Source organism: Drosophila yakuba, chromosome X, assembly GCF_016746365.2.
Source record: "Drosophila yakuba strain Tai18E2 chromosome X, Prin_Dyak_Tai18E2_2.1, whole genome shotgun sequence".
Lineage (NCBI taxonomy): Eukaryota > Metazoa > Arthropoda > Insecta > Diptera > Drosophilidae > Drosophila > Drosophila yakuba.
Window position 1 is genome coordinate 9,812,288 of NC_052526.2, and position 20,909 is coordinate 9,833,196.

General features: G+C 42.2%; 2 protein-coding genes across 10 annotated transcripts in view; both read right to left on the bottom strand.

The window, feature by feature from the left end:
- LOC6524820 (merozoite surface antigen 2, allelic form 4) overlaps positions 1–12,504 on the bottom strand; it is a 47,353-nt gene extending 34,849 nt beyond the window's left edge. For 7 of the 9 annotated variants that reach the window (XM_039370217.1, XM_002100626.3, XM_039370216.1 and 4 more), the window contains exon 1: positions 11,785–12,503. The gene's annotated coding sequence lies outside the window, so the exon portion shown is untranslated. Of the gene's footprint in view, positions 1–11,751 lie in introns of all 9 variants that reach the window. The other 2 variants (XM_039370211.1, XM_039370220.2) reach the window with 2 other exon arrangements.
- A 4,348-nt stretch (positions 12,505–16,852) lies between these two features.
- Positions 16,853–20,472, bottom strand: LOC6524822 (secretory carrier-associated membrane protein 5). Its single transcript, XM_002100628.4, has 5 exons — positions 20,303–20,472; positions 19,888–20,115; positions 19,096–19,297; positions 18,656–18,785; positions 16,853–18,580 (listed from the first exon to the last, which is right to left on the bottom strand). The coding sequence occupies exons 1-5, from the start codon at positions 20,363–20,365 to the stop codon at positions 18,172–18,174; spliced, it is 1,032 nt and encodes a 343-aa protein (XP_002100664.1). The 5' UTR covers positions 20,366–20,472; the 3' UTR covers positions 16,853–18,171.
- Between the last annotated feature and the right edge of the window lie 437 nt (positions 20,473–20,909).

Here is a 20,909-nt window from a genome sequence, read left to right on the forward strand (position 1 = left end):
AGACAGATAAAATATATATTTAAGTCCAGAACGATACGCATTTTTTATGGTCGAGCTAATAATGGACGATGTGCCTTTTTATGCGCACAGTAAATGTTTGAGTTGTGAATAATAATGCAGGATTTGCCAGCCAGAATGCAGAACTAATGGCCAATTTATAATTTTTGTCAGCCATTGTGTGCCAAACAAAATAAAGAGAGACTGTGAGTTGGAAAATGAAAATTTAATCAAATAGCGATGAAAATTAACAAATATTTGGAGACAATGGAACAGATAATCTAATGAAATCACAAATAATAAATATGGAAACATCTCCAAGTGGATGAACTATAGTAAATCAATAATAATAATAATAATAACCATACAAGTTCTTCAGAAATATCATCTGCCGTCGCATCGAGGATACCCTCGATAATCAGGCTGCATGAGGTGGGACTTTGGTTATGCGTTTAGGCTTTCAGGCAGCTCGTTACGTGGATTGCCTCATGCATAAACATGACACTCAGTCAACGCCAGCGAAGGAGCCGCCCTCATCCCGCATCCTTCATTGCCATTCCAGTCGGATCCAGCCGTTTCACTCTCGAGATGGAGCAATTTGTGCCTCTGTGATTTTGTATCAATTGCCACGGCGGGTGCCACGGGGGAATTGCTCATACGCCGCGTAAGCCGGCAGCGTAATAAATTCGCTGGTAGATGTGGCACCTCTTAAACCGATTTATTTATCGCCCGGCCAGAAAACCTAAAAACCAAAAACCCTTGCCATTCAGCCACACACACACACACACACACACACACACTCGCAATAATAAAGGTCATATATCAGGCGAAGTCGGCAAAGGACTTCATGTCTTCCTGTTTGTCTTGAATTCGAATCGGGGATTGCCTGCTGGTGATTTATATTACCCAACCAGACAACCAAGGCGATATAAAGGAAACCCTTTGGAGACTATATATGCAAATAAGCCGGATGAGTGGAAGCGAGAGAAGCTGCGTGAAATTCAATTAAAAGAAAACTGTTTTCTGTTTTCCCTGTGAAAGGAATAACGCAATTACGACAGAGGTAGACGACAAGCTCATCCTCTTTTGCCTCCAAGCCGGGCATATACATAAACCCATAACCAAAAGCAATAAAATTATTAAGCCACACAAAGACACACGCACACAAACGCACACACACACACAAGCACACACACAAGGAGAAAATGCGAGAGACGGAGTGAATAAAGTGAACTCTGGGGAAATGAGGGCACACATCACGGATCCGGGATCCTCCTGCATGAAACATGATGCAATGAACGCAATCACCAGGCATTATCATCTCCGCCAGCTCCTCCAAGGCAAAGTGAAAAATCATTCGCAGAGACGTTGAATTTTTAATGCACTTTGGCACTCGATTTTTGCGGCTTGCGACTCCTGCTTACTCCTGAGTTCTGAATCCTGCGTTCTGAGTACTGAATCCTGGCTCGTCGCATGTGGCCGTCTAGGATGCGATGGCACTTTTAGTGCTCCACTCTGGCTTACGTAATCATCGACACCCCGGAGTTTGCTTTATTCTCGGTTCTGGGCCACCTGCTTTTGTGAATGCGGACGCGGATGCGGATGCGGATGCTGAGCTAGTTAGCATTCGAATTGCTCCACCAGGCGTATACGTAATGCGGCGCTTTCTTCTACGAAATTACTATGCGACCCACTAGGCGTATGCGTATCAACATTCTGGCCACCCAAATTGCCAGGCATAAATTTCGCACGAACTGTATTTTGTGTCCTTTAAATTTCCTGGGCCTATAACGAGTTCATGGAATTCATTTGTCTGTCTTAACAAAAACCAACTCAACGACTGGACGTATACGTAATATATATGAGCAACTAGGATGTAGAAAAGACGGTCGTAAGCATTTCGCCGAAATGGCGTTTCATCTTCACAAAGTTGGTACTTAACACGGTTATGCAATTATATAATTTCCACTGCAAGTTATGCATAATATCAACCGTTTTGGTTTTAAGCAAATCTCACGTTTTTGTTTTGGTAGTTACTTATTATGATTGCATATTATGTAAATATGGATTTATAAAATCGCCTCTGAAGGAGGCAACCTAAGACTTTCAGTTGCAAGTGCAAGTGATTAATTAGTTCAATCAGAAAGCCGGAGCTGCTAAACCCATTGCCCAGAAGTTCGCTATCGAATGTGGAATGAATGGGATCGATTTAACGCCGCTTGCAGCTGAAATCGTTCCATAGGCAATAGTGGCAATCGGTGCAATTACCGATCGGCGTCGTCGGCGAGTGGGTGGTGCTGATTTAAGGGCCTGCGCCCACAGGCCTTGCTCCAAATGTGCGCTGGCTTGTCGACTGGCAAGGACCGAGGAACAAGGACCAAGGACCTGCTGCCTGCCTGCCTGACTGCCTGGCTCAACAATATTTCAATGTCGAAACTTTTCTGTCGCTCCTGCCTTGGCTGCCACTGCTTTTTCTGTTCCTTGGCCACCTTTTCAGCCGCGAGTTTGAAAAATTGAAAAACGTTTTAATGGCAGCGGCAATGGAAATTAATGGCCATGCTGTTGGTGGCTGCCAGTTGGTGGCGGGCGTTTAATTTTGCTCAATCGCATCCAAGCGCCGCATTACGCATACGCCGCGTGTTCGCCGCCGACTTAATGCAATTTGGTGGCAAAAGCTGGCATAAAAGTGGGGCGGCGTGGATTAGCCTGAATCGGCTTAACAATGCACAGGCCGGCATAATAAAACATTCCCAATGGACATTTCGCTTCGATAACGATAAATTGCGAAAGGGAATTGCAGTCGGTTTCGTTAAGCTTCAAAGCATTATTCAAATATTATTACTTAGCCAATTATATAGAGAAATTGTACAGGACTAATATATAGCTGTGCATAAATTGGGTAAATATAAAATATTCGAAATATAGCTACTTTTGCTTAAAATCTCTTCTTTTTATTGGGGAAGTCATAACAAAGTGGCGAATTGCGAAGGCTTCTATTTTAAGCTTACTTTGCAACTTAACAAAGTTGGCTTAAAGTTGGCTTTTATGAAATCGTTTAGTCTGCGTATCAGATTGCATTAATCAAAATGAAAGTGTGCTATCAACACATAAAATACAATTAAAATCCTTTGAATTTAATAAAAGCGATTGCCAAAAGCCCATAAAAACGGATTTCATTTATTTAACAGCTATATTAAATATTCTACAGCCATGTTCGAAATGCCAAAAAGAATGAAAACCTAACGAATTGTGGGGGAAATATGCAAACACCAAGGACGTTTACAAAAAAAAAGAAAAATAGAAAACGTAGCCCATAAAATATGCATGCCAGAAATGGTTCGTCTATCTTTAGCCAAACAAAAAAAAAACAAAATGTATGTATTTTAAAGGCAATTGATTTTTCGCCGGTATTTTGGTGCTAACAAAACAATCGCATAAATAAGTTATTGACAGCTACTGATTCGATTGCCGTCTTTTCATTGAGTATAATAATAATCCAATTCAACGCACAATGGCATCCCAACATCCGTCCGTCACTTTCAACTAACTCACACACACACACACGTGTACCCATTTCCTGTCCGCCATATTTCTTTACACTCTCAGTTCATTTTGGGTTCATTTTCACTTCAGTTTCACTTTCATTCACACCGACGTACACTTCGAATTGGATTGGCCCCGTTCTAATGTCTTTGCACTTAATTGCAGCGTTAAGTCGAAAAAGGGAAGGGGGGAAGGGTGAGGGGTGAGGGGCGCGAAAAGCATAAGCAGCATAATTATTTAACGCCTCGCATCAATCAACTTTTGTCTGGCCGTGAAGTGTTAGCTAATTAGCTTAAATATTTAAGCGAGGCAAATAAAATCTGAGTTCGCGATGAACTGTGTGTGTGTGTGTGTGTGTGTGTGGAAGGAACATCCTTTCGCACCCACAGAGAGCGGCACGCACACACATAATTGGCATCAACTCGTTCGCAGGACCAATTTGTCCTTCTTCTCCTCCTCCTCCTCCTCCTCCTCCTCCGCGTGTCAATCCAAATTCAAATGATGAACGGTAAGCAGTCGGGGGGCGTAGAATGAACGGTGGGCGAGGCCAGGTCACAGTTAGTCAGTCAGTCAGTCAGGACCCCCGCATGTGCGTCAAATTACTTCCGCTGGATTTGAATTTGTTGTTAAGGCTGGTGACACAACACTTGGAGAAATAAAAAGTTTACCCTCCATGGCATCAGCCATCCATTTTACACCTCCCGAAAAGTTTAGTTCATGGTAAACAATAGTATTTCAGTGTTAGCTACCGCAATTAGTAATAAGTGGATATATAAAAAATGCTCAATTGTCACATAAAATGTTCATTTTTCCTGGTGCAGCGAGAGACTAACAGTAACCAGCTCAACAAGAAACAAGAAGGACTCAGCTGGCTGAGCTTGTTTCCATCAAATGGCGCACGCACACACACACAGCCGTACACGCACACGCACATGGACACGGACACGCAATCACACTCACACAATTACGCGAATGACAGGAAAAGTGAGCACAATGCGCATGAAAGCGTAAAAAGCAACAGAGATGGCAAAGTGCCGCAGCAGGATGCTGAAATGTGTATGCAATGAGCGAGGAGAGAAATGGAAAAATTATAAAATATACGCGCACACACACTCACACACACTCGCACACATACACACCCAGTGAGCAGAACCACCCACACATAAAGCATAGCCCAGCGAAAGGCAAATGAATGCCAATTAAGCCTACACTTGAACCCCAGCTTCGTCGAAGGACGAAGGACGAAATGCGTTGAATGAAAGGCGAATTGCCGCGCACCGTCCTCACTGGCAATCAACAAAAGACGCTCGTCGAAATAATAAATGCGTTAAAAAAGGCTAAACACACTGACACGACAACACATACACATGTCGTAAGCACACACGCATGCATACACTCGAACACTCGTGCACTGGCAGAAAATGAGACTGCAGAAGGTGGAAGCACATTTCAGTTTATGGGAACTGAGAATTATGTCTTTCCTTATGGTAAAGACCTTTATTAGTAGGTTAATGAGCAGATATTGTTTTAAAATTGTATGTGATAAGTTAACGTAGTTATTTATTTTTCTCTGCCATTTCGATTGCAGTTCCATGTCCATGAAAACAGCGCATCTTGCGCTTATGAGATGAGTTTCGAGCCCATCGATCATTATTTTCAGGCTGATTTTTTCGGTGTACAAGCAGCCTACAGACAAGCTTACATGTGTTCCCTTTTCGTTTTGCTCTTTCTTCCATTTTTTTTTTTTTAATATTTTTTGTAAAATAAAAGAACAGTGCAGGGGCGTGACGAAGTACGGCCAAAGGTGACTGGATGGAAATGGAGGAGCAATTGGAGGGGGAACATGGCTGAGAACAAGCCATCTCAAGTCAAGTCGAGGCGCAAACACAAAAGAGGAAATTGTAATAAAAATAATTGACAACTATTTGACATGCCTCATGTCCGCACACACGCAAAGGCCATGCAAACACCCAGCCCATCCAAAAAAAAAAAAAAGAAAAACAAAGTGGGTTTTGGGTGGGTGGTGTTCGCATGTGTGCCTCTTCCATGGGGGAATCCATCCCCACCCCCCCAAAAAGGTCCCTGGTGTGCATTTACAGGGGCTTCTTCCAGTCATTTGGCTGCCCTTCGAGTGGAGGGGAGTCCCCCAGCTGAGGCGAAATGAGTGGTGTACCCACATTTTGGGTACACATATGCGAAAAGATGATATTTCATCGGAAGCTAATTGATGGATGCCTACCAAATTATGCCTGCCGTATTTTCAAGTTTTTTCGCCAACATTTCAAAGCAAACTGGGACTGGAAGCTAAAGGGATATAGTATAAGCATTATTTTATTAAAATTTCTATTTGAATTGAAAGAAGCTTGCTAAAAGCATTATAAATGCATAGAAGTGCCTTTTAGACCGAATGGAATATCAGCTTTTCAATAAATTAGCAAAGCACCATCTTACAATGTCAAAAAAATATATACTATATGTATATTGCTGCCAGCTTCAGACAAGGAAACTCGGGTGGAATGGGTGATCTTATTATAGCCTTCGACCCGAGACGGAAATGTTTTGGGCCAGGGTCTGTAACCCTTTTAAGACGAGTCCCGTGATTGATTGCAGCTCGGCCAACTGAGGCATACAATCAATTTCTCGGCGGCAGCATAATTAAATAAAAAGTGGTGCAGAGCAAAATAAAACGAAGTAAGCTGGAGGAACCATCAAGATTCCGTTTTGCATAGCGAAGTAAATTATGTTTGATTGATTCGCCGTCGGAGATGAAACAAAAAACTAATAAAAAGGCAGAGATCCAAGGGGATGAGTATGTGTGGCGAACCCAATCAAAATGGAAATTAATGGTAAGGAGTGTCTGTTACACGGCAAAAGCCGCCTTCGAATGGAACACGTTCCGGCTAATAGGCACGTACCACGCAGTTGCCAAGATGCGGCGATAAAGCCGGCTGGCAAATGAGTTAGTTGCCGCTCTTTGTGAGGACAGCTCACGGAATGCGGAAATGCGGAAATGCTGGCCAGAAGTCAGTCCACCCAGTCACCCAATCACCCAATCACCAAGTCACCCCCGACAGCCAGAAGGATCCAAAGGACCAAAGAAGCAAAGGACCAAAGCAGCAAGAGGAGGACCAAATGAAGACGCCTGCCTTCCTGCTTAACGAAGGTAACAACGATTTTTATGGTTCTCGGTATTTGGCTTCACGGGTAATCGAAAGTTAAGGTAAACAGACCCCCAAGCCAGCAAAGAAAAAAAAATGAATTGGGGAAGGTAAAATTCAAGTAAATGGGTGTAAGAAGTGGAGCCAAAGCTTAAGTGGGCGATTTTTGGGGGATGGAAGGCGCTTGTTAAAGGTTTGATATGGAGCAGATATTGCGCAAAATAAGATAGTCAACGATTTTTGTGAAAATTTAAACCGAAATGCTTAAGCCACTATCATATTTGGATATTATATATGAAAGATAATTCAAAGATTTCATAACAATAGAATCAAATGAAAACAAATGCAAAATTCAACATGAGATGTTCTTTCTGCACTTGCACATTTGGTTTCCACAGAATTTATTTAAGCCCATTTATCTCTCTTAGCGATTAGTACGTTTTCTATTTCCCCCCCCCCATCAACTTGGCCATTATTCGCACAAAAGCGCATTGTAAAAACATGCAATGCCCAACTCTTTTCGAAAACGATCAAATCTCGTCCCTTTTTCACACATCCCCGGCGGGCTCTTTTACATTCTCAGCAGCGTAATAACATTTATAAATAATCTCTATAAAAACCTTTTTCAACTTGGCATCCATTACGGACACATTTGTCCGGCGCTCTGGAGCTCCGGAGCTCTGGACTACGGAGTCCGGAGTCCGGAGTCCGCACACCAGACTCGTTCGCACGAGGACACAGATCCTGGCAGACCATAAAATCAAATCAACTGAAAAGTAACAAAAAACTTGGCCAACTAAATGCAATTTATGAAAAAGCACACACTATCGGTGTCGGTGAGTTCTGTGTGCGAGTGTGTGTTTATGGGCGTGTGTGTTTATGGGTGTGTGTGAGTGACAGGGATACAATGCAGCAATGCAGTCGCTCCTTGGGTGTATACATATATATATATATATACATAAGTATGTATTGGTGTGCCCTGAGTGCATTCTCTGCGTTGGCAGCTCATCGTTGGACTCTGTAATTTCATTAGGGCAGTAGGGCAAACACACACACACACAAACACACTCACACACATGGACAGGCAAAAGGAGAAAAATTGATAGTCTTGAGTTATTTTATTTTGTGTTGCTGCCGGCGAACAATACAATCAAACATTTTTAAAATATTCTTGTAATAATGTAAAAGTCTCTTTTTATAAAATAATATTTTTAGCACACATCAAAGTACAAAATTATAAATTGCTACTTTTAAAGTCAAAACATTACAAACGCTGTATTTAAATATATAGAGTGAGGATAGAAGAAAAATATCTTACTAAGTTAAAAGAATATACAAAAATGCGAGGCAAGCACGAGGCATTTCTCCCTGTGTACAAATGCATTTAAGTTGAGCGTACGAACAAAGTAAGGACGTGTTAAGGAGCTGAGCTAAAATTCAGTTCACTTTCACTTTGGGGCACAAGCCGGAAATGCCACCCACACACCCGGAACCCTTCCAGCTCTCGCTCTCTCCACCCACCACGCCCCCTTTCCCTGCCCCCCTTTCGGGCGAGTGCCATTCAATCAATAAAGAGGGAAATCTCCGCCCGGCATGGCATAGTTTTTCATGCCAGCTGCGAATGCACGATGAAATCAAAAAGGGCTTTAACAATACTTTTCGTCTTATGCGCGTACCATATTATGTAATTGTAGGACTCACTCACACACACATACACACATACACACACACACACGTAAACACACTGGCACGCACACAGATACAGCGTGAATGCTGTGCGTGTACGAGTTCTTTGCTTGTGTGGGGGAGAAGCACTTCATTTCTTGGCATTTCCTTTTGGCATTTCGCATAAAGAGAGACCAAGAGACGCGCACACATGGTCTTCTAGGGTTTTATTATTATTGCTGTCACACACACACACCCACACACACACACACATGTGAAGGCAGGGAGAGAGTCCTTTACACAGATACATTCACACTTACTAGCAAAGATGTCGTCTGCTTGCCATTGTCCTTTCTTACAGTCGGCATCTTTGGCATTTTTCTTTTGCGCTTTCTCGCTCTCACTGTGTCGCTTTCTCCGCGCTTTCTCTCCCTGCTTTCTCTTATTCTTATTCTTCTACTTCTTCTTCATCTTCTCAAGCATCCTGCGAATTCGAATGTGTGTGTGTGTCTTACTTTTGCCGCTTCTTCTTCAGTGTTTATTTTGTGAACACATTTCGAATGTGACTGGCCGAGTGTCATTTTATTCTCTCGTTCTCTACCCCCCTCCTCTTTATCCAGTCACTCTTTTTTTCCTCTCTTTCTTATCCCTAATCTGCCAGGATTATGAGTGTGTGTGTGTGTGTGTGTGTGTGTGCAAGTGCTTGTGTCATTGCCATTAATTAAACACGTTTATGGCTCGACCAGTCGAAAGAGAAAAGAAAGTGGCGAAAAATATAAATAAAGTTGGCTAGGGAAACAGAAATACAAAAAAATGAAGAGTATAAGCACACACAGGACCAAAAATAAAAGCGGCCACTTTGCACATTAAATTATCGATTATGACATTCATTCACAGCTCCGAGCGAAAATAGCATCAACAGCAAAATCAGCTGCCAATCTGGGCAAAAAACCTCCTCGAATCCTCGAAAAAGCCAAGCCCTCTGTCCATCCAGCCATCCAGCCATACAGCCAGCCAGATATCCAGCTATCCGGCCATCAAAGTCACAAAACGACCAGCGGCGAGCAAACAAACAAGCAAGCCAACATTTTCAGGCGGACGGGCATACACGGCGTATGGGTAACGTCAGTGAGACAGTGCCGTCAATGGGGATTCCCCACGTCCGTCGAATGCGTAAAGCGCTGGTCAATGCGATAGTGACTACTGGAAAAGTGAGCTATGAAAACAGAAATACTGTTTCGTGCTTCAGCTTATAGCTGTGAAATAAGTTAACTTTGCAACTTATACAAAATACGAAATATACTTTCGTAAAATGCATTAGTTAGCAAAAAAATTACCTTTGTTAAATGTATTTTCGTGTATAAAAGTGATTTATCAGTTGGAAAGTATATACAAATTTACATTGATTTATGTCTTCAGGTACTTCTCAAACTAACTTTAAAATGGATTCTATGCCAACAATTTAGTGAAGAGATTTGTTGATTTTGAAAATATTTATACAAGTCTAAAAACATTTAGTTCTATTATTGGCAAACCTATTAAACGAGCTTAAATAATAATAACTAATAACAAAATATTTCTTTATCAAGTATATGTTGCTCCTACTATTTTGACCATCACTGTGTGTGCCGCAGCCACTGGGAAGTGTGTGCTGCTGAGACAGGCAAATTTATATTCGACGAGCGACAAATGGCAAAATGTTGCTTGCAACAAAGCGCACTTTTCATTCCGGTCATTTTGCAACGCCGAAACGTACAGCGATGTGGTAATTAAATTAAAACCGGATTCGTATATCAAATTGATTAAAATGCAACCATCGGGCTTCAACCGCATACCATTGCATTGTAAACTTGACATCTATGGTGAATTGGAATTATCTATCGCTTCAAATCGCTAATTAAAGGTTCCAAGAAGTATAGAGTGTCTACCGCATCATTAGTGCCACAAATATGAGCAAATGCACACGAAAATGGTCGAGAATAGGCATTGAATTGCATTTTGGACCCCAAACACCAATTACCAGAAATTAAAAACTGAGTTACATACACAGAATGTCAATTGAAAACCAATAACTATTCATTGCCGCTGACTAATTAGTTCTAAAGGTGTGATAATTGCCAACAAGAATTCGTTTATTTAAGAACCGTTAAATACCGTTTATACAATAATTAAATATTTCATGCTTTCAATTTAATAGTCAATAACAATGAATTTAATGAAATGGTGGTTATTAAGAATAATTTCGGAAATAGCTTTTAAAACCAGCAACTGCATTTTGCCTGGCGATTTGCCTATTTCTAAAACCAAACTTTACATAAATTCAATGAAAATAAACTAAAAATCATAGCTTTTCGAGTATATACATATTTTTCAACCGTAATCCCGCAACTCGAAAGGGAAAAGCTGTTTGGCAAAAAACTTGATGATTTTCCAAACACAACAAAGGCGCACACACACATGAGGGACAGAGAAATACGCAAAATTATTGCCCGCATTCCGGCACAACACCCATAATCACTCAATTTTCAAGCCAACCCCTCATCAAAATTCCCAGACCCCTTCGGCAGCAAATTCTCGACTTTGAAATGCCCATACAAGAAAATATCATTAGGAGATGGAGATGGAGCTAAAGCCCGGGCAGAAAAGGGAAAACTTTATTAATAATGGAGCTAATAGAGTTTTGAGGACCAAGCCGAACCACACCCCCCAAAATTGCACCCCCACCCCAAAAAAAAAAAAGAAATTACAGCCGAAGAAAAAAAAAGGAGAGGAAAGGAAAGGAAAATTTGGTCAGTGGCTCAAGGAGCTGTAAAAATAACAAGGCGCAGACAAGAGGCGGCAGTGCCAAAAAGGCCTAAATCGAGGGTGGCACAAGGACTACAAGGACTACTGTCACACAGACAGGGACACTAGCTCACACACACACACACACACACTAGCACACCATCGGCGCACACACACCAAAAACGATTGAGTAATTTTTTTGCCCACCCGCCCGCTTGGTCGCCACCGCCACACAACTTCATTAGATGAATTGGGATGTTGGGTTGTTCTCTGGCGTTTCTGGCGAAGATTGGGTGCCGGAATATCGGTGTTATATAAATAATATGAATAAAAATGCTAAAATGCGGCCAAGGAAGCACTGGCAATTAAATGTTGGCATTAGTTTTGCGTAATCTGTCAACTAATTGGCACAGAAACACACTCGCACACACATGGAAAAGTTGACTCGACTTTGGCACACAAATTGGATTACAACCGAGGACTGAATGGTTTCACACATGGCAAATGGAATAGAAAGCATAAAAAACATAGAAAACAGAATGGAAAATACGCTGGTATAAATTTGAAAACCTTGCAAACATATATACAATTTTGGTTTAGTTACATATCCTGCTGTTTTTGGTCACATTTCACGCACATTTGCAGCAGTCCTTCATCCTTTTGTTGTGGTTGTTGTAGTTGTAGTTGTTGTCGATGCTGTTGTTATTATTGTTGGATATTTTATATATATTATATATATATTTATATATGTATGTGTTGTTGTTGTGGTTGTTCTGTTCGCACTCGTGTTCAAACCGCACAAGAACAAAAAATCTCAAAAAAATTAACAACTGCACGTAGCATATTTATCCCTCTTTGCATTTTTCTTTTTATTTTGGCGCAGGCACATTTAAATTATTATTTATTTTCTTCAGCTTAGCTGGAAGGGTTCCGGTTTATTCTTTTGTATTTTCCTCTTATTTTATTTTTTTTTTTTGGCACTTGAGCACTTTGCTTATTATATTTTTCTTGCGCTTATTTACTTTGTTTTAGCTGCTGGCTAAATGTTGCAATGGATTTTGGTGGAACAAGAACAAAAAATATTTTTGGAGGGCGGTGTTGGCGCTGGAATCCTTCGATTCCGCTGGCCAAAAAGTTCGTTGCGGATTCAGATTTAAATTCAGAATCAAATGCAGATTCGGATTCGGATTCGAGTTGGTTTCGGTTTTGGTTGTGGAATTTTGGCTGTGGCTGTGGCTCGACTGAAGAGGACTGAAAGACCACTCAGAGGGCGATGATGATGGGAGGCGAGCGCACGCTGGCTCCGCACCACATGACCGCACTACACGATTGACAGTTTGGCACTGAGCAGGAGCAGGACCACCAGAAGGACGACTGAGCCAGGACCACAGCTTATCAGAGCCGAGCGGAAACGAGCTGACACGAAGCCCCGAAGGCCCGACGCCCCGAATGCCCCAAATGCCCCTAAGAACCGAGAGTCCTTTGGTGAGTGGTGATGGGAGGGGGTGGAAGGGGGGCTTGCTCGCTTAAGGATATGCGCGACTGTTACAAAAAAATGTTTGTAGCCAGGCCCAAAACTCGGCCCTGTCGCCTCCGCATCGCCGCCTGCCGCATATCCTTGCCTCACCCCCCCGCTCTCCGCTCCCCGCACTCACATGTTCATTGAGGAAAGCCCAGCATCAGCAGGAGCAGCAGGAGGAGCAGCACCATCAGCATCAGCATCAGCATGGGCACAGGACTCCAGGCGAAGCGAAACCCAACGAAGTGAACCGAACCAAGCCAAGCCAAGCCAAGTCGAGCCCGAAGCGGGCCAAAAACGAATGCCGAGCCCAATTGCGAGCCGAAAGGACACTACAACTGCTCCTTAGGCGAAACAGCCCGTTGGGAAATGGAGCAATAGTATTCGGGTATTTTTGGCAAATTCACGCATTAGGCGTATTATAGAAGCAAATTGATTTAAATGAAGTGCCATTAGCAATTAATAAAATGCATATTAATAGAATATTTAAAGTGCTCTCCAATTACTTACTTATTGCAAAGGATTTTTCGGATGAAATAGAAATGAGATACAATTTTTATACATTTTAAATGTGCAGATTTTAAATGGATAATTATTATTGTGTAAGCAGCAGTATCTTCTTTGAATATTAACATTTATATATTAATTTTATTGATTCTTTTTCAATACATTTTCTGTTCCAAATTTTGTGAAAAATATATAAAAATATGATTCGGGACTGCTTTGTAAAGTAACTCTAAGTTTATTAACTGATAAATGATTTAGTAACTTTGCGACAACCTGGTCCAAATGAAATTAACTTCCACCTATAACTGAATTAATGTGTGCTTAAAGTACATTTCCCAGAAAATAGTTTTATGGAAATGGTTGGCGAAATGTCAACTCCGCGGGGACTTGGAACTTGGAACTTTCCACGCCGCCCACCTGCATACATTAAAGTTGCAGGCATCCCAGCTCCATTTGCCAGATGAAACTGGTCCGGATTTTCAATTAAGACAATAGTAGAATTATATCCGAGGACGGGCCAAAGAAAAACCGAAGTGCTCGCTGGTGGAATTGAATTGAATAAAGATAAAAAAAATATTTGTCTGCCGCGGGCGATGCGCATTTCCCAGCGGGGACAAAGCCAACAGAAGACCCCACAGCTCCGCAGCAAGAACAACAAGAACAACAAAAATAACAAAAATAACAAAAACAACAAGAACTGCAAGAACAACGAGAACAGCACCAGACCAGCCAGCACCACAGATAGTAACAGAAATGGTACACTGAGAACAACTTTGGCACTTAATTAAATGATAATATGCTACTGTTAAATGTATAAGTTATACATGACTTGTTACTGATTATAGTTTATATGATACATAATTTGTTGAATTTAAAAATCATCAGTAAAATATAAAAGTAAAAGAAAAAGTTATAAAAGGTAAAAGTTATAGGTAATTATAGGTATTATAAATGATTCAAGGCTTTCTTTCTGTGCACTCCTAACCATTTTCTAAACTAAGGTACTTTAAAACAAATGACCTTTTAGAAAATTTTGAAATACACCTTTTGAAAATTTTGTTTAATTTCTAATTAACTTTTATTTCAGTGCTGGGACGAAGGAAGCGCCAAGTGCCATGTGCGGCGCTTTGTGTCGGCGTCTGTGTGAGTGCGGCCTTGCGGTGTCCCTGTGTGTGATTGTGTGCGTGTGTGTGTGAGGGGGTCCTGTGAGAGCGGCGGTGCGGGGGTGAGGGGGGTGGCTATGGACGAGAGGCAGCATCAGCAGCAGCAGCAGCAGCAGCAGCAGCAGTAGAACCACGACGAGAGCACAAACAGAAACGGCACAAACAGCAAACGTGATGAGCGCATGTGTTTTATCTTCAATCTCAGCTGAAATCATCTGCACCACCACCACCGCCCCCTTGTAGTGAAGGGAAAGTACCCCCTTCGACCCACGCCCCTGACGCATTATGAAGGGCAATAGGTTGTGTGCGACTCTTGTGGACTCGGGTCGCCATCGGTGTCGGGATAAAGTTCGGGTTGTCGGGTCGACAAACGCCTTCGGTTGCGACTTAGCTCTGACCAAGTCACTAAGCCAGTCAACCCCGCTATCTGGCAAGGACCTCTTAGCCCCTCTTTAGATCCCAGCCAATACAAACCCCCCCCCTCCCCTCGCTGCAGGGCCCACGCCCGTGGAGCGTTTCACAGCTCGCTTTGTAACAGCAAGAAATTTGTACTTCCGCCAGTGAAAGAAGATTTTAATTAAAAGCAGCAGGAAATGTGACCCAAATAATACTTCCGCATAGTGTGAAAAATTGGCCAGGAATTCCCCCCAAATCGCCATGCCCGAATCCATGTCCATGTCCTAGCCCACCCACAGTGGATGCCTAATTTGTCGCAGGACCTCCTGCGGAGCGAGCGTTTAGCTGCCGGCGGGCGAGGAAAGTATAATTGAAGTGATTCCTAAGCTGGCGACTGACAAGCGAGCGGAAAGCGTTTATCACTCGAGCGGAAAATGACACGGGAAAAGTGTGTGGCTACTTTGCAAGTGGAAGGATTAAGTTGGCCCACTCAGAATTTATCACTTGTTCATCAAAAACGCATTTACAGCAGGATATTCATCCATTGAAAGAGTGCCTAAGAGCTTGGGGATATTTACATAATTTTTAAAAGATAGAAAAGGGTATTTATATATTTTATAATATTTTTGGCAATCAAATATAAATATCAACAACAGGGATATTTGAGAAAACGTGCTTAGCAAAACTCAGGAAATGATGTACAAAATGCCAAAGTAATCCTCAAATTTTATAAATAACGTTAACTGACCAAAGATAGAAAAATAATTCAAACAACAATTACTCATAGAAAGCTATTATTAAGCAAGTTCATATTTATAATTGTAGAAATTTACTTGTTATAGTACCATCCTTGTATAACTAGAAGTTGATGCATTTTACAACATAAAAACATGAAATTTGTTTCAGATTTTACAGTGAGTTATTTAATTATAGTATTTGGTGCCAAAACTAGGATGAAGTTTTGGGCTAGAAAGTCAGCTGCATTACGTGGCACTACTTGGTTATTCTTGGCGCGACACAAAATCAATATGGTTACCTTGTCACAGCGTGTCCTTTGACTTCGCTCCGTGAGCTCTTGGCACGCAAGCAGCGTGAAAATGCAATCAATAGCAAATCGTTGTCAGCAATTAGCGTCCGGCCCAAGCCCTGAAACCCGATCCCGCCCAGAAATGGGCGTGCGCCCATTTACCAATTCCACTTCCTCGCCCACTTGGATGGGCTAGACCAGGTGGTTGATTGGGACCAATGGTTGGATCGGTGTGCTGTGTGCGGTGTGTTGGTCATGTGCGGATAGCTGAATATCCAGCTGCAACACGTGAGTGATGCGGGCTTTCGAAGACTGAAGTGGGCCAAAAAGAATTTGCCACTAACGATGCAGTGCATCTGCATCTGCATCTGCTGCAGCACACTCGAGCATATTTGCTCATCATGCTCGCTTTTTGCAGCCACACCGCCCCCCCACCAAAAAATGGGTTTTCCCACCCACTGCCAGTGGCAAACCATTCCAAGCGATTCTACGTTTCTATTCATAGACTGCTCTGCGGCTCTCTCGATTGCCAGCAAAATGGCAAACAAATCGTTGCAAATATTCCCTTAACGTGGCGTATGCGCAATTTTTGCCCAAACTAGAGGGGGCGGTGGGGTGATAAGTATACATATATCTGCACGAGTGGATATATATTCATATATATTTATCTGTAACTGCTTAGCTCACATATTTCACGGCTGAGTGTGTGTGTCTCGTTGTTGATTTAATTCCTCATTTCCACATTTCCACATTTAGCGAATCAAATTTGCATCTTTCGTTGACAAACATCACACTTACGGGCAAACCAAATCCAAATCCAAGTCCATAGCCAAATCAATCTGAGTTGGTCTCCCAAGATGTGGGCGTGCATCGTGTTAATGCGACGTGGGTGCAGCAACTATGCATTTCCAGGAGCACTCACTTTCGGCCATCTTCAATCGTCTTAATTACCGGCTGGCTTACGTAAACTTTTCTTCTTTTTAATTGATTTTCCTCTGAATGAGTTCTCAAAATCAAATGTCGGCGAGTAGTTTTAAAAAGCATTTTATACTTCCTGTTAATTAAGAGACGATTAAGGCGTTAATCCCAACTATTTGCCAGTCATTTGAGGGGCTTCCAATTTTATTTAATAATTGAGTAAGTAATTAGGGCTTCAATAACACACGAAATTATACATACATTTTAATTCGCTTTCCCTCCGCCCTATCAATTAAAAAAAAAACAATGCTTATTTTACATCTATAAGTATTTTATATTTATTTTGGAATTTATCATAAATTTTGCTTGAATTTCAAATACACATCCATAGATCGTCATTAACTATTTTCAATTTAGTTTTAAATAGGTCGTAACATAAGTTTGACTTGCAAGCAAAACAGAAACGAACAAAATGTATCTAAAAATGTGAATACTTAAGTGAATCAATATTTTATATGCTGTCTTCATGTACATAGATAATATATAACAATTACGATTACAAAAAAACACGACATTTCATGTGAGTGCAGGACAGTGAAGGCGGAAAAGAGGAGTCAGGACATTGGACATTGGAAAGGGGACAAGGGACAGGGGGCGGAGGAGCACAGCTTGGATGAAAAATGAATTTCGCTTTCTTGTTGTCTCTGTTCGAGGCGACGAGAGATAAAGTTCTATAATGTAAGCGTTAAATATATTATTTATATTATGTTTGTTATATATAAGTTCGTATATATGTATGTGTGTGTGTGTTGCGTGTGTGAGGGAGTGGGGGGTATTCCTATATCGTTTTAATGACTTAAAGAACTAGAAAACATCATCATCAGCAGCAGCAGCAGCATCATCCTCATCAGTGTCATCCCTTTCGCCTGGTTAATCTGGGTTAGTATCAGAATCCAATTATTGCACAGGACACACACACAATAATTAAGTCTAGATACTCGTATTTGGAGGCATATATCGTGCGATTAAGATGTCCTGTCTTCCCAGTCCGCTGCAGCTGTGTGTCGAAGGCATCGGAGGCCGCTTTAGTTTTCCTTTTGTTTTTCTTTTTTTTTTTTTAGTTTCAGTTTAGTTCCTAGTTCGGTTTTGCTCCGTTTATAAATATTGTTAATGCATTGTATGTTTTTGTGTTATCATTACAGTAATTATTTGTAATAAAGACGACGGCATTCTAGGAATTGTTTATGCACAAAAGCAAATAGTTATTAGCTCCATGCTCCAATGCTAGCTTTAGTTTCATGTTTTTGTTTGCTTTTATTTTGTGTTAAGCTATTTCAATGTTTATTAAATGTTCCTTCTCCATCTCCCTCTCTCTGGCGCGGCTATCATCTCTTTCTGTCCCAGTTTAGCAGGATGAGTGCTTGAGTTCGTGGTTGATTGATTGATTCTCCTTTTGATTGGATCAGATCCCCGGAAAGCAGTGCAGAGTGTGCCTTAGTATCTGCTGTTGTTGAACTGCGAGTTAATGGCCGTATTAACAGCCGAGGAGGCAGCCTCCTGGACGTGCTGGTTGCGCAGAAACTCGGTGGTGAACTCCTCCTGGGCCTTAGCCATACTGGCCCCTGTGCTGCGGTAGATGGAGTGAATCTTAGTGATCATCAGCACATTGGCCACGGCCACCGCTGTGAAACAGAAGGCCACGTTTAGAAGGAGAATGCCGACGATAATGCCCGACGCATTGCCATCGAACTGCCCGATGGCCGTAATAAAGCCACAGTAACCCATCTTGTTGAAGCCCACCGCCTGCACAATCGAGTACAGCGTTTGAAAGAAGTAGATGAAGAAGAAGACCATGAAATTGAAGCTCGAATCGTTGCGGAACGCCTTGTACGCCGGTCGGAACCTGAAAAGCAAGCACACATCACATTATTCATGTTCCGTAGGTCGGGATTTAAGAAGCTTCACGGTATAAACTCACCAGCAGACATAAGAGGCGGGCGAGAAGAGCATCGTGTAGAAGATGGCCAGGAAGAAGGTTTCGAATTCGCCAGCATGGAACAGCAAAATGAGACCTCCAATCACGTTGGCCAACAACGTCATGGTGTAAACTGTCGGAGAAAGCATTTAAAATAGGCACACACATTAATGATAGCATAGTGGTATAATCTGTAGGGAAAGCATATATGCATGCAATAAATAATGCTAGAAATGCATTTCAAAACGATTTTAGTACTGATAACATGCAAATCATACCAATTCTGCACAAAGGCACGCACACCCCCAAAACCATTAGCCATATATATCTGATTAGTAGTGGCATCGGTCTGTGGACGACACGCGATGACTAATCCGCAACCTATGGCACCGCTTATCAGCGAAACCATGTAGAAAACACAGCCATAAAAAACCAATACTTACAAATCCAAATGTAGTACAATCGCTTGACCAGTTTCTGGAACTCGGGCGGTATCTCCACCTCAAAGTCCTGGTAGAAGCACGGCTTCACACAGAAGTTATCCGGCAGTGGTGGCCAGTTGTTTAGCTGCGGCACATTGCCCTGCAGCTGCTGCTCGCGGCGGTCCAGCTCGGCGGCCTTGCGGTCCAACTCCTCCTGCCGGCGCTAGATGTAATAAAAATCAAAGTAAAATGTCATACAAACAGACATAGGGCATTTGACCTGTATATAGTTAATATAACATATCTTTCTGTACATGAATAAAGAATAATGTGCAAACTGAAGTCACCAAATCAAATGTATTTAGGTCTAGCAACTAGCATTCAACTAGTATTTCTTGTATTTTTGTGTAGGGCCGAAGAAGCCAAGTAAATCAAGAGAAACCGCAGTTGGTACAGTGAAGATTCGGCTTGGCAACCAATAGCCGCCTCTAGTCTCAGCCAGATAAATGCTCCAAAGCGGATACATTGTCTGCAGATCCAGATAAGCCCGGTTATCTTTGTGACTCTTAATGGAGCGTAAGATGTGATATGCCTGTACGCCCTAATCCGTCACTCTGGCAAAGTGATTACTGTGCAGACTTTAAGGGCACTGGAACGGGGTGGTGTGGTCTATTTTGGTTATTTCCGAGTGTTCAGTGTACAGACTCTACGAGATGTGGTTTTAGAGTAATGCGGATGTGGCCAAGCCGGCACACCGCAGTGTGCTCACTGTTGTGTGGGCGGTAATGCGAGACGCCCGGCCAAGTGGGTTACCTGCAGCTCCTCCGAGGTGATCTGTATGCTGGTGCTCGGCGCCGAGGCGCCCAGGGAACTGGTCTGCGGGGGCGGAATGTTCTGCGACAGCGGCTGGACCACCGCTGCCGTGTTCGTCGAGTTGATTTGCAGCTGCGGCTTGGCCTGCTCCTCGAACGGATTGTAATCCTCGAGGGAGACGAGGGCGGCGCCGCTCTGGAGTCGCCGCGCCTGCTGGATGGCGGGGTCCTGCGGAGGAAGTCGGGAAATCCCAATCAGAAACCAATTCATTCAACATATGTGACGAATGCACCCAACACACACACACACAGGCACGCACACATACACCCCCACCACTGCGTACGTGTGCGTGTATGTGCGATGGGTTTTTTCTTCGGCTTCCGCGCTGTCTCTCCACGCTCTTTTATCGCCTCACCGCAAACGGATTGTCCAGATTGGGCTCCCCGAAGGGATTCTCGTCGAGACCGGAGCCGGACATGAGGATTCTACTTTGGATACGGCTGTTCGATGACCAGGAAAACGCACTGACTCGCACTTTACTTTTCGCTGTGTATATTTTCCCTATGACTCTGCTCTGTTATCGATGTCGGTGTTAGTGGTGGGCCAGCATCGATAAACTATCGTTGGAAATAACAGTGTGACAGTCAGCTATCGCAAGAATTATGTTATTTACATTTTAAATGTTATTCATTTAATTAATTAATTAAATTTAATTACGAACTCAACGAGGTATGCCATTCTATATTCGACCCAATATTTCGAATTTTATGATCAAAATACTCATATTTTTAGTCGCAAAATAACAGAAAAACGATTTTCGGCATAAAATCATCACCAAAAATTGAAGAAAAGTGAAAAAAATATAATTTTTTTTTTGAAAACACAGTTTGATTGGAAATTTAATTACGAGCTCAACGAGGTATGCCATTCCATATTCGACCCAATATTTCGAATTTTATGATCAAAATACTCATATTTTTAGTCGCAAAATAACAGAAAAACGATTTTCGGCATAAAATCAT

What these genes read in the sequence shown, in the direction of transcription:
- LOC6524822 (XM_002100628.4), bottom strand. Translation starts at nt 20,365, where the DNA reads ATGTCCGGCTCCGGTCTCGACGAGAATCCCTTCGGGGAGCCCAATCTG. An exon ending in ATCTGGACAATCCGTTTGCG is followed by an intron (nt 20,116 to 20,302) that starts GTGAGGCGATAA and finishes CTTCCTCCGCAG; the next exon opens with GACCCCGCCATCCAGCAGGC. An exon ending in CCCGCCTCTTATGTCTGCTG is followed by an intron (nt 18,581 to 18,655) that starts GTGAGTTTATAC and finishes CTTGCTTTTCAG; the next exon opens with GTTCCGACCGGCGTACAAGG.